This window comes from Gadus morhua, chromosome 5, assembly GCF_902167405.1.
Source record: "Gadus morhua chromosome 5, gadMor3.0, whole genome shotgun sequence".
Lineage (NCBI taxonomy): Eukaryota > Metazoa > Chordata > Actinopteri > Gadiformes > Gadidae > Gadus > Gadus morhua.
Window position 1 is genome coordinate 1,254,801 of NC_044052.1, and position 24,878 is coordinate 1,279,678.

The 24,878-nt window shown below is 42.0% G+C and overlaps 3 protein-coding genes across 3 annotated transcripts; 2 read left to right on the forward strand and 1 right to left on the reverse strand.

Annotated features, from left to right (window-relative positions):
* The first annotated feature begins 524 nt into the window (after nucleotides 1-524).
* Nucleotides 525-3,555, forward strand: lrit3b (leucine-rich repeat, immunoglobulin-like and transmembrane domains 3b). Its single transcript, XM_030357145.1, has 5 exons — nucleotides 525-1,413; nucleotides 1,600-1,685; nucleotides 1,770-2,063; nucleotides 2,143-2,202; nucleotides 2,676-3,555. The coding sequence occupies exons 1-5, from the start codon at nucleotides 989-991 to the stop codon at nucleotides 2,909-2,911; spliced, it is 1,101 nt and encodes a 366-aa protein (XP_030213005.1). The 5' UTR covers nucleotides 525-988; the 3' UTR covers nucleotides 2,912-3,555.
* Nucleotides 3,556-3,783: 228 nt separating this feature from the next.
* LOC115544283 (glutamyl aminopeptidase) lies at nucleotides 3,784-19,080 on the forward strand. Its single transcript, XM_030357146.1, has 21 exons — nucleotides 3,784-4,908; nucleotides 5,988-6,627; nucleotides 6,899-7,040; nucleotides 7,491-7,625; nucleotides 8,984-9,104; nucleotides 9,679-9,833; nucleotides 11,985-12,098; nucleotides 12,269-12,403; nucleotides 14,537-14,602; nucleotides 14,829-14,894; nucleotides 15,031-15,191; nucleotides 15,538-15,620; nucleotides 15,739-15,869; nucleotides 16,142-16,197; nucleotides 16,288-16,435; nucleotides 16,550-16,629; nucleotides 16,922-17,026; nucleotides 17,156-17,329; nucleotides 17,873-18,013; nucleotides 18,307-18,388; nucleotides 18,463-19,080. Exons 2-21 carry the CDS (start codon nucleotides 5,993-5,995, stop codon nucleotides 18,607-18,609), a joined length of 2,877 nt encoding a protein of 958 aa, XP_030213006.1. The 5' UTR covers nucleotides 3,784-4,908; nucleotides 5,988-5,992; the 3' UTR covers nucleotides 18,610-19,080.
* rrh (retinal pigment epithelium-derived rhodopsin homolog) lies at nucleotides 18,974-24,380 on the reverse strand. Its single transcript, XM_030357147.1, has 7 exons — nucleotides 24,073-24,380; nucleotides 23,314-23,504; nucleotides 23,027-23,126; nucleotides 22,771-22,924; nucleotides 22,454-22,622; nucleotides 21,853-22,031; nucleotides 18,974-19,314 (listed from the first exon to the last, which is right to left on the reverse strand). Exons 1-7 carry the CDS (start codon nucleotides 24,182-24,184, stop codon nucleotides 19,209-19,211), a joined length of 1,011 nt encoding a protein of 336 aa, XP_030213007.1. The 5' UTR covers nucleotides 24,185-24,380; the 3' UTR covers nucleotides 18,974-19,208.
* Between the last annotated feature and the right edge of the window lie 498 nt (nucleotides 24,381-24,878).

A 24,878-nucleotide genomic window follows, 5' to 3' on the forward strand; every position in this document is an offset into this window, starting at 1 on the left:
CGGCCCAAGCAAGGGTCAATATACATCAGGGCCAGATGAAGAACCGGTTTGACCGGAGGCGGCGAGCCAGACCACCAGCCATTGCTGCTCAAGAATGGGTCAGAATTCGACGACCCCATCGCAACAACAAGCTGGTGTCAATCTGGTCGGAACTAATGCAAGTCAGACAGCAGCTTGGCCCTGCCACGTTCAGGCTCGTAGATGGTACCCGCTGGCATGGCAGCCGCCTGCGCAAGGTTTTAGCTCCTCCTGCACCTGGCCTGAGCACAGCTCCTGCTACAGCTTCTTCAGCCCGGCAGTCAGACCTTTCTGCGGCCTGGGATTCACTGCAAAGTGATGCGCCATTGCCTCCTGCCCAGCAAGGGGCCCCGGAGCCCAACCCTGAGACCAGTGCCCCACCTGAGCCCCGCCCGGTCCGTGCACAGAACTGGCCTGGGTGTCTGCAGGACTTTGAGACTGAGTATCACACTTGAATTCTTGTGAAGGGGGGGGGGGGATGTTATGTTTGACATTGCTGCAACAATGCATGTTATGTTACGCATGTTTACGACATACCATGTTCTAATTGGTTTTGCACTCTTATAGTAGGGAAGCTCCGACTAGAGCTCTGTGACATCACATCTTTTTTCATACATAACAGGCAGCAGCTAATTTGCATTAAAGCTACAGATATCAGAAACAGCGCATTCTGAAGGGACTGAAACAGAGGGGAGTAGCGGTACGCAAGATTTTATTTTTTCTATTTCCAGCAAACAGCTTCAAAAACTGGAACTCATATACTATGTTTACTTGTTGGGAAAACACCATAATTTGTCTCCTTTAATTGTCATGAAGCCCATCCATGCACGTTGCTGCACAAGCTGAATTGTTTTCAGAAATTGTTCCCCTTCCTGATTTCAAAATTACTGTTATAATAATATAACAATTAAAACAACTGAAAAGTATAGTTACAGTATAGTCACTAATACAACCTGATCATAAATGTCGAATGCATGTTGTTTATGTCTATGGAACCTTCTATTTATTCCAATCCGCTAGATGGGTCCAGTGCCGGGGCCCTGGGCTGCGGTACATCCCCGCCAACGCCCCCGCGGACACGGTCCGGCTGCGTCTGGAGAACACCCTGGTCTCCAGAGTGCCCCGTGCAGCCTTCTACAACCTCTCGCAGCTGCGCTTCCTGTGGCTGACCTATAACTGCATCACGTCCGTCCACCCAAGCAGCTTCCTTAATCTGAGGTCCCTCCATGAGCTGCGCCTTGACGGGAACCTGCTTTCGGCCTTCCCTTGGGAGGGCCTGAGGGACGCGCCCCTCCTTCGCACCCTGGGCCTACACAACAACCGTCTATCCAGCCTGCCTGCCCAGGCCGCGCTGTTCCTGCCCAACGTCACCTACCTGGACCTCTCCAGCAACAGGTCTGTAGGCAACAAGAACATATTCATCAAGGTATGACTGTGGGCTTATAGGACAAATCGAACTATCATTAGAGAGGCAAAATCATAGGCAATGTAATTCAGATTTGTTATATTATCAGGTTCTAACGTGGATAATCTCTGCTCCTCTTTCCTCCTAATGTTTTTCCTATTTTTCTTTATTTTTAGATTAACTATGTTGCCCGCTGAGCTTCTTAACCTGTGGTTCCCACGAACGGGTCGAGAGGGTGGGCTTGTGAAAATAAAGATTTTAGGTACGATTTTTGTTTTTAAATATCCATAGTGTTAGCATACCGCGATCATTTAGGTTGCTAACCTTACATTTTCCTGCTCCCTAGGTCTCCATGACAACCCTTGGTTGTGTAACTGTGAGATTTCCATGATCAGGTCCTTATCCATGTCTCGGGGAAGCCTTGTGGTTCTGATTGACCAGATGTTGACTTGCAGCAAGTCTATTGACGGGCCCACTGTGGAGGTACCAGGAAAGGAGACCTCCCACTGTATACGGCTCTCAGTCAAGCCAGCAGCAACAACAGTCATTTCCTCTCTAGGCAGTAATGTAATCCTTCGCTGTGATGCAACTGGCTTCCCGACACCAACTCTGACGTGGATCAAAACATCAACCTACTCTGGTAAGAAATCAATATTATCTATGCAGAGATAAAGTAACAAGTCAACCAACAAAGCATGTGACTCATGTGTTTACTGCAGGATGCTGTCCACCAGACACCCCTGAAAATATTGAACCATTACCAAAGAATCTAAAGAGTTGTAAGTATGTTATAATTTTGAAGGTGTGTGTGTGGCGGTTGATTATATATGAGCAGGTCAGTCAATTATTTGACTTGTTTTTCCAAGCCTGCAGGCTTCTTGCTCTAGGATGCCTACAGGTAGCCGCACCTTTCACAATTTCTCAATATATCTTGTAGTACATTTAACTAACCAGAAAGTTAACAGGCCAGGTGAGTTGGGAGATTTATATTCAGAATAATAAACATTTCATTCAGGTGACAAAGTTGACTGGACTTTTTTGGTGAGACTGTTCTAAGGGACTTCCAATTGAGCGTAGAAGTGCAATTAAAAGTTGAAGACAACTCCTGCACAGAGCCGCTTGCATCGCAGCCTGTTTTTTGTCAGTTACATTTAGGTCCTCTTCTTTTTTGTGTTTTTTGTTGCTTTTGTTTCGCTGCGTTCCAAGAGGTTCCCGTCAAGATATCCCAATGTTGACCTGAACGTTTTCACAGTTCTGCAGGTGTCGCCTGGAGTGGGATTACGTTGGTCCGTCATTAGCCTGAGCGGGCTGTCACTCAGAGATGCTGGAGAATACCGCTGTCAAGCACGCAACACGGCGGGAATAGCTGAAGCAAACATCAAGCTTAAGGTGGTCGGGGTGATAGGAGGCGCACATCCTACTACAAATAAGTTGGTTCAAGCTCAGCTGAAAACATCTTTTAAATTGTATCGTCCAGATACAATTTAACTTTAAAGAAATGTCATAAGCACACTTCATTACCAAGGACAGCCCCGTCACAAACAAACGCAAACACAATCAACTAATATTTAAATAGGTTTAATCAGCTCTTGGTGATTCAGCCAGTTAGCGTATGGCTTGACTGCATACAAATTATGTTAAATGTAATTTATTGTCAGTCCTGAATACACAATAAAATGGAAATATTGCTTTACAATGCTGAAAATGCTGAAAAAAAATTTAATCTGTGATGTTTGTGCTACCACACGTCAAGACCTTTGTCACATCTCCTTCCCTTCCTAAATCAATCATTAATAAATGAATAATGAACTCATTCATTCATTCAAATGTAAATGAATAACCACATACTTACTTATTATTAAAACATGAAATACATACTTTAATAAATACTTGATGCAATGTGGAAGACCCTACAAAGCATCTCAATGACTTATCAGAGACAGGGCACTAGCCTGGGAATCTGAAGCTTATGTGTTTGTCCCCCATCAGAGGGTCTGTCCCCCTCCCCTCAGAGGGTCTGTCCCCCTCAGAGGGTCTGTCCCCCCTCAGAGGGTCTGTCCCCCTCAGAGGGTCTGTTCCCCTCCCCTCAGAGGGTCTGTCCCCCTCAGAGGGTCTGTTCCCCTCCCCTCAGAGGGTCTGTCCCCCTCCCCTCAGAGGGTCTGTCCCCCTCAGAGGGTCTGTTCCCCTCCCCTCAGAGGGTCTGTCCCCCTCCCCTCAGAGGGTCTGTCCCCCTCAGAGGGTCTGTCCCCCTCAGAGGGTCCGTCCCCCCTCAGAGGGTCTGTTCCCCTTAACCTCGTAGGGGGGTCTATTCTTTTTTTATGTATTACATATTATATATATTTTCTGTAAAAGCAGGTCCAACAACTTCACTCAAAGCGTTTGTTGATAAGAAAGACATAACTGCCGCCCGTCTGATAGATTTGGTAAGAGTTGAATGTGTGGTTGTACCGCTGAATTTGGGGCCGGTTGTATCAGGGGACGGTGTTTCTACCAAATCTAAAACCTAAGCTGTTAAGACATGGTCGGGCCTGAAATCATTCATGGTCTTTGCTCTTTCCAGCCTCCCTTGGCATTTGCTGTCCCAAACTTGCCTTATGCCTTGCAGTTTGATGCTAATTACAATTTGGGTGGTTCCAGAAACTGTAATCCGGGTGTCCGTGGCTTACTGGTTAAGGAGTTGGACCGGTAAACGGTTGGGTGGACGGTTCGAATCCCTACTGGTGCACAAAAAATGTGGATGGAGGGAGTAGTTGTGCAGCACTCTCCTACGACTTCATCCACGGATGAGGTTCCCTTGAGCAAGGCACCTGAAACCCTCACCTGCTCCCCGGGAGCTGGCCTGCGGATGCCCACTGCTCCGGGTGGGCCTGTGTGCCCCAGTTCCCAGATTGGTCAAAAGCAGAGAAAGAATCGCCCCCAAAAATGGACAATAATGGATAACTTAACTGAAATACAATTGAATTAGTTTAAAGAAACTGAAATAATACTGCTGAGAACAATGTAAGTTGATAAGGCTTGTTTCTTGTTTCTAACTGGGAAAAGCTCTAGATCAGAGCTGGAGTTCACACAGAGTCTCACAAGCCCAACAGAGGAGATTTGTCAGCAGTTGTTGCTTGCTCAATAGTATGGCAGTTTGGCTCTGCTCTTCTGATAATTTATGGTTCGACATAACAATTGGTTTAGTGCAAGAAAACATATTATAGGCCATGAGAAACACTGCCAAACCTGTGCTCGGTGTGTGAAACTATAATCACTCCAGACTGCAGCTGTGTTGACTCATATTTCAAGTGATGGGCCAAGGGACCTTGTTTGGATGTACTTCCTGTATGTGGAGCCTGATTCTAAGAACCTTAGCAATGTACTTCTCGTGCAAATCATCACGAAGAGAAAGAGAAAACTTCTGACCTCTGGACAGCAGCTGGCGGTTCTCTAGTTGATCTCATTCTTGAGCTACATCTATCACTCTTTCCGTTTGGTTGGGATTCGTGAGTAGGAAACATTCCTTATTTTCTTGTCGTCGGCAATTGAAACGAGCTCCAAGAAAGCACACCTAAAAGAGAAAGGCCTGACTTGTTACTGATTGAAGTCCTGGGTTATTTTGTTTTTGGTATTTATTCTTCATTTTGTATGAGTGGTTGATTTAAATTATGTTAAGTGTGGAACTTACTTATTTACTTACTCACTTGCTCACTCATTTCATTCAAATAAATGTCAACCTCAGAATTTATTGATCAGCAAGTATTTTCTCTTTTGTTTAATATTTGATGTGCTTTTCTGCATTCAACCCTTGATACATTTGAGGAAAAATTGATTATAGATTGTAGTGCATAGAAGTTTATGCTCTTTGAAAACAATACATCTACATTTTACATATACATTTTTTTTTTTGTAGTTTTCATCAAGTCGCCTCCCATGCAGACATTGTTAAGTTCCTTCTTTGTTTATAAAGGAATTTGGTGGGAGGGCCACATATCTATAATTTATCATTTACTCTTGATTACTTATTAAATGTATCTTTATGAATAGCCCTGTTATAGAGCTATATTCTTTTTATGTGTCCCACTTCATAAGTTACCAATTTTTGCACTGTTCTTGACACAACAATTATTAAATGAGCTGGAATCTTTTATGTTCAGATGAAGTTTCGAGGTGACCTTATCTCTTTAAAAATCAAGGCCGACAATAAAGATAAAACAGGGCAATAGCCCAAAACAGCCTTGTGCAGTTGGCATATTTGATCTTTTGTGTCCCTGAGTGTGTGTGTGTGTGTGTGTGTGTGTGTGTGTGTGTGTGTGTGTGTGTGTGTGTGTGTGTGTGTGTGTGTGTGTGTGTGTGTGTGTGTGTGTGTGTGTGTGTGTGTGTGTGTGTGTGTGCGTGTGTGTGTGTGTGAGATAGAGAGAGATGCATATTGCATGTTAATTGTTTTGTTTTAAGTGTGTGTGTGTTTGTGTGGGTGTGTGTGTGTGTGTGTGTCTTTGAGGGGCTGTACTACATGAGATATCATTGAACTTTGCACACCTGTTAAAAGAACTTTAAGTCCCTCTATTCTACATTTTCAACCCAGACTGAATGATGGAGCGCATGGACCAGGATGAGCCGGTCAAGCCCCACTGTATTCGTGGGAAGCATGTAGCCTTCATCTGCCTAGCTGTCGTGGCTTCTGCCGTGGCTGTGGGTCTCGGTGTGGGTCTCAGCCGCCCCCCGTGCTCTGTAGTCGACCCCAGCGCAGAGCCTCCAGAGCCCACCGCCGGGCCTGTACCGCCACCCGTCCAAAGGGGACCATGCACGCCCTCGAATGACTCCACCGGGGGCTGGGGGGATTTCCGTCTCCCTGATTACGTGAAGCCTGTGCATTACGACCTCCATCTGCTGCCCGACCTGATCACGGACGTCTACCAGGGGAGCGTGGCAATCCATCTGGAGGTGAGCCGGCCCACCCGCCACCTGTGGCTCCACATCCGGGAGACATTTGTCACAGCAGTCCCAAGGCTGCAGCTGGTGACCCAGGGAGGTCAGAAGGAAGTGGGGGTGAAGGCGTGCTTTGAATACAAGCCCCAGGAGTATGTGGTGGTGGAGGCCACAGAGGAGCTGCCCGCCACTGGTCCAGGGGAGATGTACATCCTTAGCCTGGACTTTCGTGGATGGCTCAATGGGTCGGTGGTTGGGTTCTACAGGGTCATCTATACAGAAGATGGGATTGTCAAGTAAGTTCATTGATATACATTTGACAACTCAGCACACTAGGCTAAAACAAAGTCATCAAAGTAGTATCAGATATGCTACAAAAATATATAAATATGGTTATCTTACATACCTGGTAATGAAGCAGGTACACCACACGCGGTGAACTGAAATCAATTCTACTAAAGTGCTAATCATATGTTGAGTGTGAATCGTGTGACTATCCAGAATGGCATGATCCCTATTTTATTGCCTTACCAGTAAGACCTTTTTATTTTTTATTTTGTGTATTAGAAAGATTGCAGCGACCGATCACGAGCCTACGGATGCCCGCAAGTCGTTCCCTTGCTTCGATGAACCCAACAAAAAGTCTACATATCAAATCTCCATCACACACGACCATACTTATAAAGCTCTCTCCAACATGCCACAAAAGGTACAACTGTGAGGTTAAACCTTTAATAAGAGATCCTTTATCCTCAAATTCTGCTATTTACTCACCCTGACCAGTATGTTTCAGTGACCGTTGTGTGGTTTATAGGCCAGGATGTTTGATTTCTTGATACCAACATTTTATATATTTCTTGTTTCTGGGTAATGCAGGAGAAGACAATCTACTCCTGCATTACACGCTTGTTTAGAGAAAAAAACTTCTATCTGGTACCTAATAACCTCAATAGAGATATGGTTGTGTAGCATTAAAAGACGGAATAGGTTATTCTGTCTTTTAATGCTACACAGATATCAGTCAGTCTGCTGCTCATTTTACATAGAAGGAAGACTCACAAACACCCAGTTTTACCATTTGTGGAAAAATGTCTGGTTTGCCTCTTTTTGCTCATTGGATTATGAAATTGCCAGTTACCCTTTGTCCTTGATATTACAGGGGACGAGAGAAGCACTGCCCAACAACAAAATGAAAACCACATTTGAGAAGTCGGTACCAATGAGTACCTATCTAGTTTGTTTTGCTGTGCACCAATTTCACCATGTGGAGAGAATTTCTGCAAAAGGCGTTCCAGTGAGTTTGTCTTTGTTTTTTCATACACCCTGCAATGCTAAATGTGAAACAGATCAGAAATGTTTCAGAGGACAGATAATAAAAGGTTTACACCATGTAGGGTGAAAAAATGCTTTTGAGCTTCTACAGCCAACTCTAACAGAAGCTCCCCCCAATGCATGTCGATGTTAACTGAGAAGGGCAGGTAGGGTTCTGTACCAAGGCATCGGTGGAGCAGTTGTAACTGAGGCCATGTTACAATGGCTGATTTGATGATTTCACCAAGAGGAAGCATGTGTTTGGTTATAAGGAGAGCTCCAAGCACAGAACCTTGGAGCATGCCTTGTTTGACTGGGGCAGGGAGGACAGTAACCTGTTTGGGGAAACCTGGCTGAAGCCAGGAGAGAGCGTTACCCGTGGTCTCTATGAGGGGTGGTCGAGGGGGTAGGAGACCCATCTAGTGATGTTGGCTTGGTCCAGGGCCCAGGACAAAAAAACGAATTGAGGCAGTTGAGCAATAACTAAAGTCTGAGGGGGGAGGGGGCACCTGGTTCTGAAAGGTCTGTAGGAACCTGGAGCAAACCTCAGAGCACGTCAAGGGGAGGCATTACGGGTCTGGAGGAGACCTGAGGGAGGCATTAAGGGCTGGGGTAGACATGAGGGAGGCCTTAAGGGGCTGGAGGAGACATGAGGGAGGCCTTAAGGGCTGGAGGAGACCTGAGGGAGGCCTTAAGGGGCCTGAGGAGACTTGAGGGTGGCCTTAAGGGCTGGAGGAGACATGAGGGAGGCCTTAAGGGCTGGAGGAGACATGAGGGAGGCGTTAAGGGCTGGGGGAGACCTGAGGGAGGCCTTAAGGGCTGGAGGAGACCTGAGGGGAGGCCTTAAGGGCTGGAGGAGACATGAGGGAGGCCTTAAGGGGCCTGAGGAGACTTGAGGGTGGCCTTAAGGGCTGGAGGAGACATGAGGGGAGGCCTTAAGGGCTGGAGGAGACATGAGGGAGGCCTTAAGGGGCCTGAGGAGACTTGAGGGTGGCCTTAAGGGCTGGAGGAGACATGAGGGAGGCCTTAAGGGATGGGGGAGACATGAGGGAGGCCTTAAGGGCCGGAGGAGAGCTGAGGGAGGCCTTAAGGGCTGGAAGAGAGCTGAGGGAGGCCTTAAGGTAGTAACCGGATCATGTCCCCATGGCTGATGGTCTGGGAGTCTGTCATACTCCTGGAGGTGATGATGCCATGTTTATTTTGAAATTAGTTTAGTCCTTTTGTAATTAGTGACAATAATCGCACAAGGCCAATGCACATGCGGGGATACGCAGTAACACACACACACACACACACATACGCATTCACACATTTCTGTCCTGTTGAATTTTTTGTTCACAGCTAAGGATTTATGCCCAGCCGAGCCAGATCAGAACAGCAGATTACGCAGCCAACACCACCAAAATAATCTTTGACTATTTTGAGGAATATTTCAACATGACGTACTCCATAGGAAAACTAGGTAATTTAAAACAATTGTATTACCATACCAGCTATTGGCATAAGTATGCACTCCTCCCTCATGTGTAGATAATGTTTTTTTATTAAAAATTAAATAATAAATGTGAAAATAATATATTGAATAAAGAATGAGTACAATTAATGGATGCCATATTAAAAAACAATTAATGCATTTCATTGTATGCATTGTATTCCTTGTGTAACTTTAGACCATAACACAAATAGATACTAATGGTTAAAAAATATAGCAAGATACCCTCTATTGGTTTGGCAACTATAGACAGAACACTAAATACTACGTTTAGATATTTGTAGTTGGACAATTCCAATTCATGCCAACCAATAGTGTTGGGTTAATAGTTCCTATTATGAGGGAATCAATCATAACACTTTATTAATACCAGACAGAAAATCCTAGAAAACCTACGTAGCCTACTCATGATGATAATCTCAGGACCGTCACTGCTCAATGTTTTTCATGATCGTAGTTAAAGCCATTAACACCTCACCTTAACACCTGATAGAAATCCCTAATCACTTCCTTCTTTCATCTACACTTTGTTATCTTTATTCAGATAAGATCGCCATCCCTGACTTTGGGACGGGTGCCATGGAAAACTGGGGCTTGATCACTTACCGAGAGAACAACCTGCTGTACGACGAGGAGGAGTCTTCCTCCTACAACAAGCAGAGGGTGGCGAGCGTCATCGCCCACGAGCTGGTCCATCAGGTGACATAATGTCAAGGAGAAGAGGAGAAGAGGTTGCCCGTCAGTGTCCAATGCTTTAGCATTGGACACTGACGGGCAAACTCTAGAGGAATTATTATATAAAATAATAAGGGTAATGAGGAGGCTGTGTGTTCGGTGGTTGTAAGATGACGTTTGAGATGCGATGGTTTCATGGATTAATTTCTAAGAACATCCCCACATACCACCACTTACCACCTTTGCTCTGTTCACTGTCACTGTTTTTTACAGTTTTGCTTGAAGTATTCTGCCTCTTACTGCACTTCATTTCCAAATAGATCCCGCTTGGAGCCACGATCAAAGTGTATTTTAACCATTAATAATTTTAGCACTTACAGTATATATCTTGCCGTCTGTTTAGCTTGTAATCGTGGATGTCTACAAAACAGGCTGATATTGAAAAAAAAATATTACAGGAAGGGAAAAACGTAACAAATAAATAATAAATATAACCGCAAGCTGTGATTAACAGGGTCCGAGCAAAATTAAAAGTCAAGAACAAACTAATGGAAGAACATATAATTGTCATATTTAAGGAAAGATGTTCCAATTATAAACCTGAACTGAAGCCTCATTCACATGGTCAAAATGTCTATTGATAAGCACACAACATCCAGAAAACTCAAAGCACACATTTCTCAAGTGAATTAAGGGCTTTCTTCAAAGCATATGAAAAATCTTTGAAATTCTGGGGAAATAAACATTTGTAGTCAAGAACACTTGCAGAAGAAATATAAATATGACAGAGTTAATTATGAAGGAAAAATTGTTAATGAAGAAGTTCCACTAATGCCATACTGTGTCTTGACAGTCCGATTCTTGGAAACGAATGAGCCGGAATGTTGATTGCCTGATGAATTTCAGGTGCTGTTCAATGTTGTGTTTCTTAAATGAGTGGCAATGACAGAATGTCATGTTCAGCTTGTTCATGCTGCTCTAATCAGGCTTCAAACTCTCAACCTATGGATCACCAGTACACAGCATTATCCCGTTGAGCCACTGACATTCCTGAACTGCATCAAGCCTCATACAAAATGTGAAAATGTCGATTGATAAGCACACAACATCAAGACAACTCCAAGCAAATATTTCACATGAGAATTAAGGGTTTTCTTAAAAGAGTAAAGATCTGAAAATGTGCACTGTTAAAGGTATCCACCTAAAAATAGCCGAATGGTAGTTATACAATAACAAAATGGTCATATAGGGAAAATGGGTTGAGACTGTGGACGTTTGGCCTTTCTATGAAATTGTGGGAAATGTAAACATTTTTAGAGCAGAAGACCAGGGTTTTATAGATGCATCTGATTCTAGAGATTTATATTCTGAAAGAATTTTGAGTCCAGGTCCATCTGGTCAGGAGAAATAAGCCTAATTCATGATCTTTACAATAGCGCCACCTTTGGGTGCAGTACCATAAATTTGGGTTCATGGGTAGTGGGGGTTATTGGTAACCATACCTGAAAATTTCAAGAATTTGCGACTTACGGTATAGGCTAAAGTATTATTAGATATTATTAGTTATTATTATTAATAATAATAATAATAATGTAATTCCTCTGCCTACCACTAAATAGTGCCGTTTGAGAACCACTGTTCTAGGGGAAAGGGCCATAACCACTAGGGGAAAGGGCCATAACAAGCACCAATGTTTAACCAGAGACTGTATTAACGCTGACCTTTAAGTTGGGTAGTTGTCCCTAACAACCTCCTGCTACTGGTTTAGGAGACCTTGAGTTGTGTTGGGCCTCGTAAACCTGAGAAATTAAATTATACCTTATGTGTCGTGGAATTGTTAGCAGTCTTTATTGATACAATTAATTAAGATATCTGCACTCACTAATTTAGATTAGATCAAAGAACTTGATTTTAATTACATTGAGCGGGAACAGCAAATATTGATAGCAACTTCTTTGGTTCCATTTTTTATCAAATCAATAAGGAAATAAATCTGCACATGACACACAAGGTAAACGTTGTTATGACTTCGGAAAAAGAGCTCAAGGCTGATACTGTAGAGGGTACTGTAAAGATTGGTTTCTATGATAGTAAACATTGCAACCTACATATCTTTCTTACTATCTATCTACATCTATATCTGTCTGTCTGTCATGCTTTATGTGGGTTCCATAGTGGTTTGGAAACATCGTGACCATGGATTGGTGGGATGACCTGTGGCTGAACGAGGGCTTTGCTAGTTTCTTTGAGTACATCGGCGTAGAGAAGGCTGAACCTACCTGGGGAATGGTGAGCTTTCCTGCCCTGGTTATTGTTGCATTATTATGTAAACTCATCTGCTAAGGTCATTGGAAACATAATATCCTGAGAATATGGTGTGATGTGTATGATTTGATGTATTAATATGTATTACACATGAAAGATATACAGTTTTTCAACACCATTAAATGTTCCAACAGCGCGATATCATGCTCATTAGCGACGTGCTGCCGGTCATGGTAGACGACGCCCTATTGTCCTCTCACCCGATCATTGTCGACGTATCCACACCTGCAGAGATCACCTCCGTGTTCGATGGCATATCATACAGCAAGGTGAAACATGAATGCCCTTAATCTCATTGGATGTGAACTAATTTCAATTACACATTTAGTGTAATTCAAACTGCAATTTAGGAGAATTATTTTCTAATTGAAATGTTCATGTGGATTTTCTGGTCTTATAAGTTTGTTTCATAAATTTTGAATGTCTTCATTTCATATCTGATACTTTAATGTCTTTCCGACGATCTGTCTGCTACATTTACATTTAGGGCATTTAGCAGACGCTTTTATCCAAAGCGAATTACAATAATTACATTTGTCATAAGAAGTGAAACAATATATCGCTGTCAGTACAGTAAAGATGTTCATAAAGCCAGTGCAAGTGCAAGTACTAACAATCGCTAGGCTAACCCATTCCCCGTGTATAGCAATGCTAGCAGCTACTGCAGATGTTACACAATTAAGTACAATGATTAAGTGCCATGTAGATTAAGTGCGTACAATAAGTGCGTACATTAAGTGCCAGGACGTACACCACACAATGGTGGCCGGAAGTGGCTGGGTAGCTATGCAGAGTCGAGGTGAACTCTGAACAGTTGAGATTTGAGTCTTTTGCGGTAGCTGGTGAGCGACTCTGCAATCCTGACATCGGCAGGGAGCTTGTTCGAAACACTGAGGACCCAAAACAGAGAAAAGTTGTGACTTTGTTGATCGTCCTTTGCTTGCTCTTAGCGGTGGCGGTACCAGACGTCCAGCTGAGGTAGTTGAGCGGAGGGATCGAGCTGGGGTGTGTGGCTTTACCAATGCTTGGAGGTAGGCAGGAGCAGTTCCATTGACTGCCTTGTATGCCAGTACCATCATCTTGAATCTGATGCGGGCTACTACAGGGAGCCAGTGGACGTCCCGGAAGAGGGGGGTCACATGCGAGGCGCGCTGCCGCATTCTGGATGCGCTGCAAAGGTTTAATCGCAGCGGCAGGGAGTCCAGCCAGGAGCGATTTGCAGTAGTCGAGGCGGGTGATGACCAGTTATTGGACTTGAAGCTGAGCTGCTTCCCTTGTGAGGAAAGGCCGGATCCTGCGGATGTTGTTAAGTGCCAATCTGCAGGATCGGATGACGATGATGTTTGCGGTGCAGCATAACTGATTGTCAAGTACCACACCAAGGTTTCTGGCAGTTGGAGAAGGAGATACAGTGATGTTCTCAACAGTAACTATTAAGTCCATGTGTGGGCAATCTTTCCCTGACATTAGGAGGAGCTCAATCTTGTTGAGGTTAGGCCTCAGGTGATGGGCAGTTGTCTGACGTCTGCCAGACATTCAGAAATGAGTGTTGGTATATGGGCTTTGTCTGATGAGGGGAAAGAGAGAAATAGCTGGGTGGCGTCAGCATAGCAGTGATAGGAAAAGCCGTGTAATGTAATTACAGAGCCCAGGGATCTGGTATAGAGGGAGAACAGAAGGGGCCCCAGTACCGAGCCTTGAGGGACACCAGTTTCAAGGAGCCATTCCATGTTACCTGATAAGGAGGATCTGGTGGTTCACCGTGTCAAATGCTGCGGACAGGTCGAGGAGAATGAGAACCGATGAGAGGGACGAGGCCCTGGCAGCATGGAGGGGCTCAGTCACCGCAAGGAGAGCCGTCTCAGTGGAGGGTGCCTTCTTGAAGCCTGACTGGTTAGGGTCAAGCAGGTTGTTAGATGAGTGATAGGAGGACAGTTGGTTAGCGATGGTATCAAGGGTCGGTTTTTTGAGGAGAGGCTTTATTCTGGCTGTCTTGAAAGACGCTGGAAAAATGCATGAAGTGAGGGAGGAGTTAAAAAGTGCGGTGAGAAATGGCAGAATGTCACTTGAGAAAGCCTGGAGGAGAGAGGAAGGGATAGTGTCAAGGGAGCAGGTGGTGGCATGGTTAGATGTTATTATTCTGTTGACCTCGTCGTAGGTGAGAGTCTGCTACTTGTAAAAAGAAAGCACCTCAATGATTTTGAAACATTTAAAACTGGTGGCGATGGAATATCAACTATAAATTAAAATGTAATGGGGCCAGATGTTGTGAAGACCACAGTGATATTGAGGGTTGTTCTTGATGTTAGGGGGCTTCTGTTCTGAGGATGTGATGTTGAGTTGTTATGGTGTCAGGGGGCTTCGGTTCTGAGGATGTGATGTTGAGTTGTTCTTGGTGTCAGGGGGCGTCTATCCTGCGGATGCTGGAGGACTGGATGGGAAAAGACAACTTCAGAGATGGCTGTCGGGTACGTGAAATACATACACTTGATATTTAGCTGTCGGAAGTGCCCCCAAATCGAATTGAAGTTGTTTAGTATATTAGCTATTCTATAACAATATTTAAATTACCATAACTCTCAAATATTTTCAACTTATTCCAATACTAGTTGCTATTTTCTTTTGCTGTTTTCTTCTCTCACATAAAAAATAGTTATTGCGTTAGTTGTGTTCATTTTATTTTTCTCCCAATAGAAATACTTGAAGGATAACCAGTTTAAGAATGCCAAGACTGAGGACTTCTGGGCATCGCTTGCTAGTGTATGGTTGTATTTGGTCATCTTTTCGATTACACGTTAGCGTGATTCATTATAATATACCAGGAGAAGATATCGCCGGACTGGGCCACTGTTTTAGAGAACATATTCAAACTGGTATTGGTTGGATCCTCCCACAGGTGAATGGGCTGCCCGTTGCAGAGGTGATGGACACATGGACCAAGCAGATGGGCTATCCCGTTTTAGACCTTTTCATTTCAGGCCGCGCCGCCACTTTGACTCAGAAGCGCTTTCTCCTGGATCCCAAAGCCGACCCGAGCCAGCCTCCGTCACCTCTTGGGTCTGATATACTGAACGGATTCAGAAACCTCTTCCTTCTGAACTCCATAATTGTTACGGATGTTTCCATTCAAACCGTAGTAACGCTAGCTTTATCTTATTTATAAAGACAAAAAAGACTGCTCTAATTGTTTCCTCAACAGAGACTTTCTAACCCTAACTTATTAAAGTTAGTTATTTGAAAGTTGATCAACTCATCCGGCTATGAAAATCTAACTAAAATGTCTGTAGTACCGGCTGCGGCCAGAAAATATTTTCCAGAAAGCATCTGACAGACAAAACATTAATGTGCTGATCCATGATCCGCAGTTGACAAGTATATCTTGTGTTTTTTGTTTGCATTGCAGCTACAAGTGGACATTTCCAGTTAAAGCAAAGGTTTTGAGTAGTGATGTCAACATAACTTCGATGTTCAACAAAACTAGCTCAAGTACTATTGCCTTTTGAATTAGAGAAAATGTTGGAAATTATTGTAGATCATTTAAATATAAAGCAATTGATGTGGTTGGTTTGACCTGCAGTCTGAAATGATGATTCTGATGTTTCAGGTCTTGTTATTAGCAACTCTCCGTCAGGGGAACTTATTAAAGTGAACAACAATTACGTTGGATTCTACAGAGTCAACCATGACAAAGACATGTGGATGGAAATAAGTCTACAATTTAAAACCAACCACTTGGTAATCCATCCTAAATCTGCATATTCACTTCTAGTGAATCATAAGTGCACAACAGCATAATTGAATAGGGGACAACAATTTAAGGCTGGAAAGATTTTGATGTTGTGTATGGTTGTGTGGAATGCAACTGGTTGTGGGAAAGGTTATTTGCAATTTATTACAGATAATGGATGCCCACATGTCCTAAAAGCTGATTTTAGGATTCAATGCTACTTTAATTCGCCTGACAGTGAATTGAGAAACAAAAACCTTTTATCATCTCGCTTCAACAGGTGTTTGATGCAGCAGATCGTACCGGTTATGTTGATGATGTTTTTGCACTGGCCAGGTAGATAATACATTGATTCTAAACGTATCATATTGAGCATGTTCCTCCCGCTGTATGTTGTGCCCTTACTTTTCCTTCTCTCTTTATCAGGGCTGGCCTTGTAGATTATGGAACTGCTTTTAATTTGACCAAGTACTTGAGGAGTGAGGAGGACTATATAGTGTGGGATCGCCTGGCATCCTCCATCGCCTACGTCCGGGACATGTTGTCAGACACAACACTGTACCCTACATTTCAGGTGAAGCCACCTGCTTTCCCCCCCCTAGTTGTCAAACCATTATTTCACTTATAACATTTACATTTGATCCTTTTTCTATTTTACGTATGTAACCTATTAACTTTTATGATTCAGAAATTATTTCGCGACCTTGTTTTTCCAATAACAACCAAACTTGGTTGGAAAGATGATGGAACACAGACACAGACAGAAAGGTAGGGCCTAAAAGAAAAATAACTGTTGTTAAATCAAGTCTGTTATACTACCCATTGCTTTCTTCAGTTCTGATTTGGTTTTCTCATTATTTTTAACTAAATTGGCAAATATATTACAATGAACCTAGTTGATTCATTTGTTTGCTTATTTAATTCATTCACTAAAATTATTATTATTTTTAATCTAAACTATACACTTGATTTGTTGACAAGTAAATCATGCATTTGTAGATTTAAATTCCCTGCTATTTATTACATTTATACTGTAATTCATTCGGGCAAATTCTCTCAGGTTACTGCGAGAGACCGTTTTGGGCATTGCTTGCCAGATGGAGGATCCTATTGCAACAGCTCAGGCATCAGAGTTCTTTGATCAGTGGATTGTTGGTAACATCAGGTATCTGCCCACAATACAGTTGTTGTGTCTTATCTGGGTCATGCCACCACACATTGACTTAAAAGACATCACTGATACAGACATTAATGTGTGCTCCAAATAGACTAATCCCATGTTCTCCCTCTTTAGTCGTGTATCGGTGAACCTGAGGCTGCTTGTCTACCGCTATGGGATGAGGAACTCTGGCACGGAGGACAAATGGAACGTTATGTTCCAGAAATACAAAGATTCTACATTGGCCCAAGAGAAGGACAAGCTGTTGTATGGGCTGGCATCTGTGAAGGATGTGAATCTTCTCTACAAGTAACTTAAAGCCTCCCCCTCTTATGTGCACAAATATTAATTGTACATTGTTATTATTATTATTATTATGTATTTATTAACTTATTTTATTTTACTAAAGAACAGACAATGACACAGCTCAAGTATAAAAGATGGACACTCGTATGTGGATATTTAGTGATAGAACCCGAAGAATCCAACCTGATGAAGCAGTGAAACAACCAAATAGACTAGACAATTGACGAATCTCCTAAAAAAAAAAAGACTAATGTGTACAATTCAAGGCAAACGACATGCACACATGTACACACACACCAAACCACCATGTTCACATACTATTACCAGAACCCTCAGGCTCTTTCCACACAATAGGGGGGGATAAATTGGAGCAATTTTTTGGGTCATTAAAGGATTACTTTGGTATCAACATTAAATAGATGAATGTGTTTCACTGAAGGATAAAGAATAAAGAATCTACAGAATTAAAATATAAATAAATTAACACACATTATCTCTCTATCTGTATATATTTCTTGGAAACACTTTGCGTGTTATGTCTCCCAGGCTGCTAGAGGCCACTAAGGATGAGAGTGTGATGAGGAGCCAGGATCTGTTCACTGTGGTGCGGTATGTGTCCTTGAATCCACTGGGCAGCAGCATGGCCTGGGACTGGGCCACCCTCAACTGGGACTACCTAGTGAACAGGTCAGTGCAATCCAAGTGCCAAAGTGGAACGGAGAAGCAGGGATTTTCACTCAAATTTGTCAAATTGACTGTACCAGCAATACTATATAATAATAATTATGATTATAACAATAACAACAGTAGTAATACGTTTCAATAAAAAATGTAATCATCTAAACTAATTTCTGCGCAACAACAATTTAGTAACATTATTGTATTAGACAAGCTATTTTTCGGTTAGGGAATGGATGTACATTTGCATGTACAAAATGCATGTACATTTTTATATAATCAAATCTGTACATTATCAACAGATACACCATTAACGACAGAAACCTGGGCCGCCTGTTGAGCCGAATCACGACTACTTACAACACAGAAGTTCAGCTCTGGAAGGTGAGAACATACACTTCGAAACTTGACACCAGTATGGGAAGGAAATACTTAATACAGCCATATTTGTATTTTAGATGGAGCACTTTTTCAAACTCAGACCCAATGCTGGTGCTGGGGAAATGCCCAGAAAGCAAGCCCTGGAGACGGTCAGGAACAACATCGAGTGGATCAGGACAAACAAGGAAGCCATTCGCTTATGGTTGGAAACCAACGTTGCATAAGATTTCTGTTGGCCACGTACATTATCTCAATACACAGCCATTCAATTCCAGTGTATGTGTCTCATTTCAAACATTCCCATTACACAACTTTATATATGTTGTTTGTGGCTGTCGTAGCTGATATCAAATTTAAGTCACTAAAAGGACTTAAATCTGGGGCTCTGTTAGCAATACGTTGTTCTTTATACTTTTCATATTTATAATCAATTTATGCAAATCTGTATGTTTCAACCCTTAAGTGATCAATTGATTTATAAAGTCGTTTTTAAATAACATTCCGTAAACCACCATTGTTTACGTATACCATCTTTATAATGTTTTCCTGTATGCATACTACAAAACTATATTCTGATGGGAATTGCCATTAACAGTCAGTCCATTTTTAATTGAATGTTTTATACAATACAAAATAATTTCAGAACAAACAAAAGATTGAATTCTCTCAGATAAATAAACTGCCATCATTACGTTTTTCGTATTCATGGCATATTTTTTCTAATCAGCAGAGTATGTGTATAATTAAAGAATGTTCAAAACATCAAAGGATATCCAACAGACGATACTAAGACACCCAACTAAGCGATGTCATTTTACATCAACTATTGGGTCAATGGTATTTGTGAGGCGGTCATTGGAACTTCGATGTTGATGGTCATTCGCTGCCTGGTTTGACATCGAAGCATTCCTATGATTGCTCTTCTGAACCTAAAGGAAGAGTCCAAGAGTACATTAGCGCACAACTGAATCATGTACACACTACGGTTAGTCCCTTCAGTCTAGCCAAAGATTAGGCCAGACCAAAGACCAGGAACAGTCAAGTTTGAGGAAAGACCAAGTGGGGGTCTGAGTCTCACTTCAAATCTTCAAAAAAGATCCATTGTCAAATCCACCTTTGCAGGCAGTTTGCGCTACTTGAATCTCTTGCTGAAGCGTTGTCTTGTACTAAGCTTATATGTCAGTCGGCAAACTCTACATAGCAAGGAGATGAGGAGGAGGGTGTTGGAAAAAACAGGTGGGCTGTTAAATCTAGATTAAAAAGTTGTATAATCGAGATATTACTCTTGCGTACACAGGGGTACAGAGTCTCGACTGGAGCCCTACAAACCAAGCACAGATTAACATTGTGGTCAGAAACAGGGTTAGTTCAGGACTTTGGCTTTGTGATCCCGGGGATTGATAAGAGCAGTGGCACAACTTGGTTGTAGATTGGTTCGGTGATCCCCGCGTACCCGTTAGCATTGTGGTAGAAAATAACCGAGTTCTATCACTTCAACTAAACTAAGAGAGCTTGAGGAATCGAGGGGTCCGCAAGAATGACAGAAGACTTTATTGCTACCCGCGAACAGGCGACAACAAAGCAGAGTGGCTTGCAAAACACACTGACAGATGTTTCTCGTGGTTCGCAGAACACACTGCAGAATGATTCTCGTCCTGCCCCTTAGATACCCAATATTGTTTTCACTTTTTGCAAGTCATCCTCCAAGACTTCCATTACATGTCAGACCATACAGATAATGTTGATTTACATAACATGTTTTTCCAGGTCACGATTTACCTTTGAACTTTATTGATGGTGTACGTGTGTGTGTGTCAGCATATTTTTTAAAGTTTGACGTCCGTGCATCCTGATCCTTGGACACTGCATGTGGCAGCGCACAAGATAGGAACAGAGTGAACCTGCTCCCTGGCGCCGTGTCAAACCTAACTTATAGGGGAGAGGTGTTCAGCTACTTTCCACCATTAATGTATCTATATGATATATAGGCCTAATAATAATCATAGCTTGCCATAAAATGTAGGGTTAATTTCTTCCATAGCATTAGCAGGCTGACGTCAATTCCATGTTGTCAACTTAATCCGCCTTCCAGATAACGCAAACAAGAGGTGGAACTAAGAGGAAGAGATGGCCCCCCAGTGGGCTGCATCCTCAGCGAGAGCCCCCAGCCTGGTGGTGTGCCATGGCATCGCCACCGGTGGGCCTGTGCTGCAGGGAGGGTTAGACAACCAATGTTGTTTGGGAGGCTCTACATCGCTGGTGAAGAAACTCTTGCTGGAGCTTGTACCACTCAAGAGAAACATTTCAATGCCATGGGCTTAATCCCGGGTACGTGCATGCTCACGCGCACTTAATCATGTGCACATGTTTAGACTAAATTCACCATCAAGGTATAAAAAAGTATGCAGCTTACACATGTGGCGGGAGCTTATGTCTAAGATTAAAGGATATTGCCTTTCTACGCCCATACCCTGAATACTTCCACCCAGGGAAATAGTCAACCTTTCACAATACACACACCAACCCAATAATGGTTTATTTTCGTTCAATAAAGAAAGTAGGGTTAGGGCTGGTATGTTCAATATGTACTAGGAAGTCAGATTTCCGACTTTTAAAGTCAGAAGGACCTTAAAACTGAGGCCACAGGATCCAAGATGGCTGCTCGGCATATCAACAGTAGTGAAAGCTATAGTAATAAACTTTTAATTAGAATGTATGTCTTATTTGTGCCTCATTAAATCCTAAAAACAGTACTATCAAACTTCTTTCTATGCTACAGAAGAGGTAAATGGAGGCAGCAGAACATCAGCGTGCTAGTGGTAACGGTACATGGCAGGAGGTTTTTAAACAACCTAAGGCTGAAGACATATTTGGAACTCAAATACTGACAGAGCCAGACTGATATTCCGACTAATTTAATGATCTGGAAAATTTGGATGGTCTCACAAGGCCATAACCTTAGACAGCAGAGTAAGGCCTAAACCTTTCAATACATTTTACTATCATATTTTCCCATCTCAATGAGACAAATATATTAAACAAAAGCCTGAGCTGTAAATATATGTAAATCATTGAAGATTTTAAAACCAATTGATGGGTTGATTCAAAATATTGGATCAACCCATATATATATATATATATATATATATATATATATATATATATATATATATATAAGAAACAATATATATATATATATATATATATATATATATAAGAAACAATATATATATATATATATATATATATATATATATAAGCAAATTTAGGTTCATGGATTGATTCAGCAACTGTTCACACAGCCAGACAATATAAAAAATAAAGATTAGCACTGTCCATTTTCAATGAGAACAGTACAACTGTAAACAACAAGCAAGACTTGCTTTGTTAAAGTCCCTACACACACACACACACATACACACACATACATAGCAATCACATGTGCATTAAGAAAGAGAGAAACTCACTTTTTGTTGGCAACAACGTAAATACAGGGATTGTAAAAGGTGGATGATTTTGCAAAGAGTGGAGCAATGATGGCCATTGCGGCAGGAATGTTTTTAGGGTCTGAAAATGATGCCCACAGACAGACTATGGAGTATGGAGACCAAGCCACCAGGAACATGACAATCATCACTACTGACATCTGGGGGGCAGAAAAAAATGTAGAGCATCATTAAAACATTTGAAGAAAAAATAGATAATTCCAGCAAGCAAACCAATTGACCCTTCCTGTTAACCTCATATACTACAATCAATGATGAAATATGAATATGTTTCATCTGAAGGTGGACATCGGTAGACTCAATAATCTTGATTGAAAGAATTTGTTATTTAAGCTAGTGCTTAAATTGTTCCTGTGAAAGATGGGCAACCCTTGCCTTGAACAAATGACCTCTGACTTGAGCTATTAAAGACACATATCAGTCCAAATGTACCTACAGTGGGCTTTAAATACCACATTGGCCACATTCAACTATCAGGAAATGCTACTAATTCAAGTAATGGGGATATCCGTATATAACACCTCATCTATTTGGATATAGGCTCAGCTAGAGGTTTCTTCACCCTAGTAACATCCATCTGGTCCGACCAGTCCATGTTTAGGTTCTCCAGACAGTTGCTTGCTTTGAACCTCTTCATAGTGATGGACACATTGTAGTAGCAGTAGAACATGACACCCAGGGGTACCACAAAGTTAACAGCTATCACTGCCATTGTGTAAGAAACAAAAGAGCTGCGAAAGAGAGGAAAATAAAAAATAATGCACATTTTAATATATTTTTCTGAACCTATATATGATTGATACAAAAATGATTAAATATATAGAACAGGGCCACACAGAATTGTCTATATTAACAGCTCTATAGGACTAGGGAACTTACGCATCGTTCTGCCTCCAGTTGATGGTGCAAGTGGCTCCGGTGGGGTCAGGGGCATAGCCCGACCAGCCAACGATGGGCATGGACGACCAGAACACAGCATTGAGCCAGGCTGCTAGAATCAACAGTGTGTATGAACGAACAGTCATTTTCTGGCCTTTGCGGGGGAAAAGAAACAAATATAGGGGTTTGGTTTCATTGATTGACAGCACTATCACATGGAGAGGGTGGATACAGAATGATTGTGTGGATGTGCTACCTATGTCAGGTCTACATATGCTGAGATATCGGTCAATGGCGACCACAGTCAGCAGGCCGATACTGGCCATGCCAAAGAAGATGTTGAGTGCTGCATAGATCTGAAATGATGAATAACACAGGGTGAAGTTATCGAAACACACTGAACTTGGAGAGTGCAAGTACTTTTTGTCACTAGACAATTCAGAAATGACATGGTCTGCTTTCAACTCAATAATTCTTAACAAAAGTAGGTGATGTGGTATTATTTCAATAAATAAAGGAAATTATAAATATAAATCAACCAACTTGACATCCAGTGTATCCAAATTTCCAGCTGCCATGGAGATCGGAGGCAGCAGATAACGGATAACCGATGGCAGCCACACCGATGTCAGTAAATGCCAGGTTTATGATGATGGCATTGGTGGCTGTACGGAGCTCCTTACATTTCACAAACATTAGCAGCACCACAATGTTGCTGGCCAAACTGACAATGCCTGATGGCGACAAAGTACACACATTATAGGTTCTCTTTCTAACAATCATTTCTATATTGTCTAGCTGACCAGCTGTCCCGTGATACCTTGGCCTGGCAAAGTCGTTACATAAGGCTAAAAGAGGCTTTCTAAGCACTCAGGCTTTCTTAGCTGGACTTGGAATAGCCTTTTGAAAGAATATACAACAATAAACTGCCAGATTCAAAATCTGGTTTCCTTGACAATACCAAGACCTCGTAACTTGAACGATAAATGACTAGAATTGAACGAATTACATGTCTACTATACATTTTCAACAGTATTCAGTGTTCAATACCCAGTTCTTAGCTCTCCATAATGTGTGCATTGTTGATTTCAGTAATTAAGCGCTCTATATTTGTGGTGCTGCAGACAATCCCAAAACCAAATAGAGATTGCTTATTGTGATTAGGAAGTTGGGATACTATTGTCGTCACCTGCAGGAAAATATTATCAATGAATTCAAATAAAAATGTTAGATTGCTTACCATTACATTTATTTATATTATGCCACTTAGACTAATAAAAAAAATACATATAATAAACTTACCTGCAGTGATGAGGTAGCTGGCCACAATATTATGCTCCAGCTGTGTGAAAGCACTCTTCCCCCCATAAGGTACGACTTCATCTGAAGCGTTAACCAAAGAATCTAGTCCCATTTTAATGAACTGCAAAGTGAATCGCTTTTGTTGATTAAATAAAATAACAATGTTCCCAGTAATACTATACTCAGTCGAATTCACGTAGCTAGGTGTGAGTTTCAATAATAATAATACCAAAAATAATGCAAAAAAAAAACAACTCTGCCAGTTCACCCTAAAACCTGTTGGAGAATTCCAGGGACTTGGTAGAGGAGCTTGGGAGGGGGTTTTAAGTGAGGGATTAGAACCTTCACCCTTATTACCAATTCTTAGCAGCCTGTTTGTTTCTAGCCGTAGAGGATTACATCTCACGTGGGATTATGTAGTTGCCAACATGAGTCTTGGTTTCACAAAAATGCTAAGTAGTGGCCTGCATTGCCTTCTATTAAAAACAAGTTTTTCTTTGATTAATTCATTAGGATATTTATCATGATACAACATACTAACTCATTAATAAATCCGCCATATTTGTATTTTTGTGTGCTTGTTTTTAACCTGGCGTTTATGTTCTCTTCTTCAAGCTCCATTGTGTTCCAAGTTTCTAGAGAGGTGATGGGACAACAATAAATAGATTTTCAACTTGATGTAAATCTATTGCAACCTGTTTTGCTTTGACCCCTCACAGCCATGACCGTATTATGGACAGGATCACAGGGAACTTGAGACAATGCTGCAATCAGACATCTTGCGCTTCCCCAAGTTTTATTTATGC

Excerpts from the sequence above, each read along its gene's own strand:
- lrit3b (XM_030357145.1), top strand. The coding sequence starts at position 989 with ATGCATGTTGTTTATGTCTATGGAACCTTCTATTTATTCCAATCCGCT. Across the intron at positions 1,686-1,769 it reads TGTGAAAATAAAGATTTTAG|GTCTCCATGACAACCCTTGG; the intron begins GTACGATTTTTG and ends CCTGCTCCCTAG. Across the intron at positions 2,064-2,142 it reads CAAAACATCAACCTACTCTG|GATGCTGTCCACCAGACACC; the intron begins GTAAGAAATCAA and ends TGTTTACTGCAG.
- LOC115544283 (XM_030357146.1), top strand. The coding sequence starts at position 5,993 with ATGATGGAGCGCATGGACCAGGATGAGCCGGTCAAGCCCCACTGTATT. Across the intron at positions 17,027-17,155 it reads TGGATTGTTGGTAACATCAG|TCGTGTATCGGTGAACCTGA; the intron begins GTATCTGCCCAC and ends CTCCCTCTTTAG. Across the intron at positions 18,389-18,462 it reads CAGAAGTTCAGCTCTGGAAG|ATGGAGCACTTTTTCAAACT; the intron begins GTGAGAACATAC and ends TTTGTATTTTAG.
- rrh (XM_030357147.1), bottom strand. The coding sequence starts at position 24,184 with ATGGGACTAGATTCTTTGGTTAACGCTTCAGATGAAGTCGTACCTTAT. Across the intron at positions 22,623-22,770 it reads AACTGGAGGCAGAACGATGC|CTCTTTTGTTTCTTACACAA; the intron begins GTAAGTTCCCTA and ends TCTCTTTCGCAG. Across the intron at positions 19,315-21,852 it reads TACGTTGTTGCCAACAAAAA|GTTCAGAAGAGCAATCATAG; the intron begins GTGAGTTTCTCT and ends CTCTTCCTTTAG.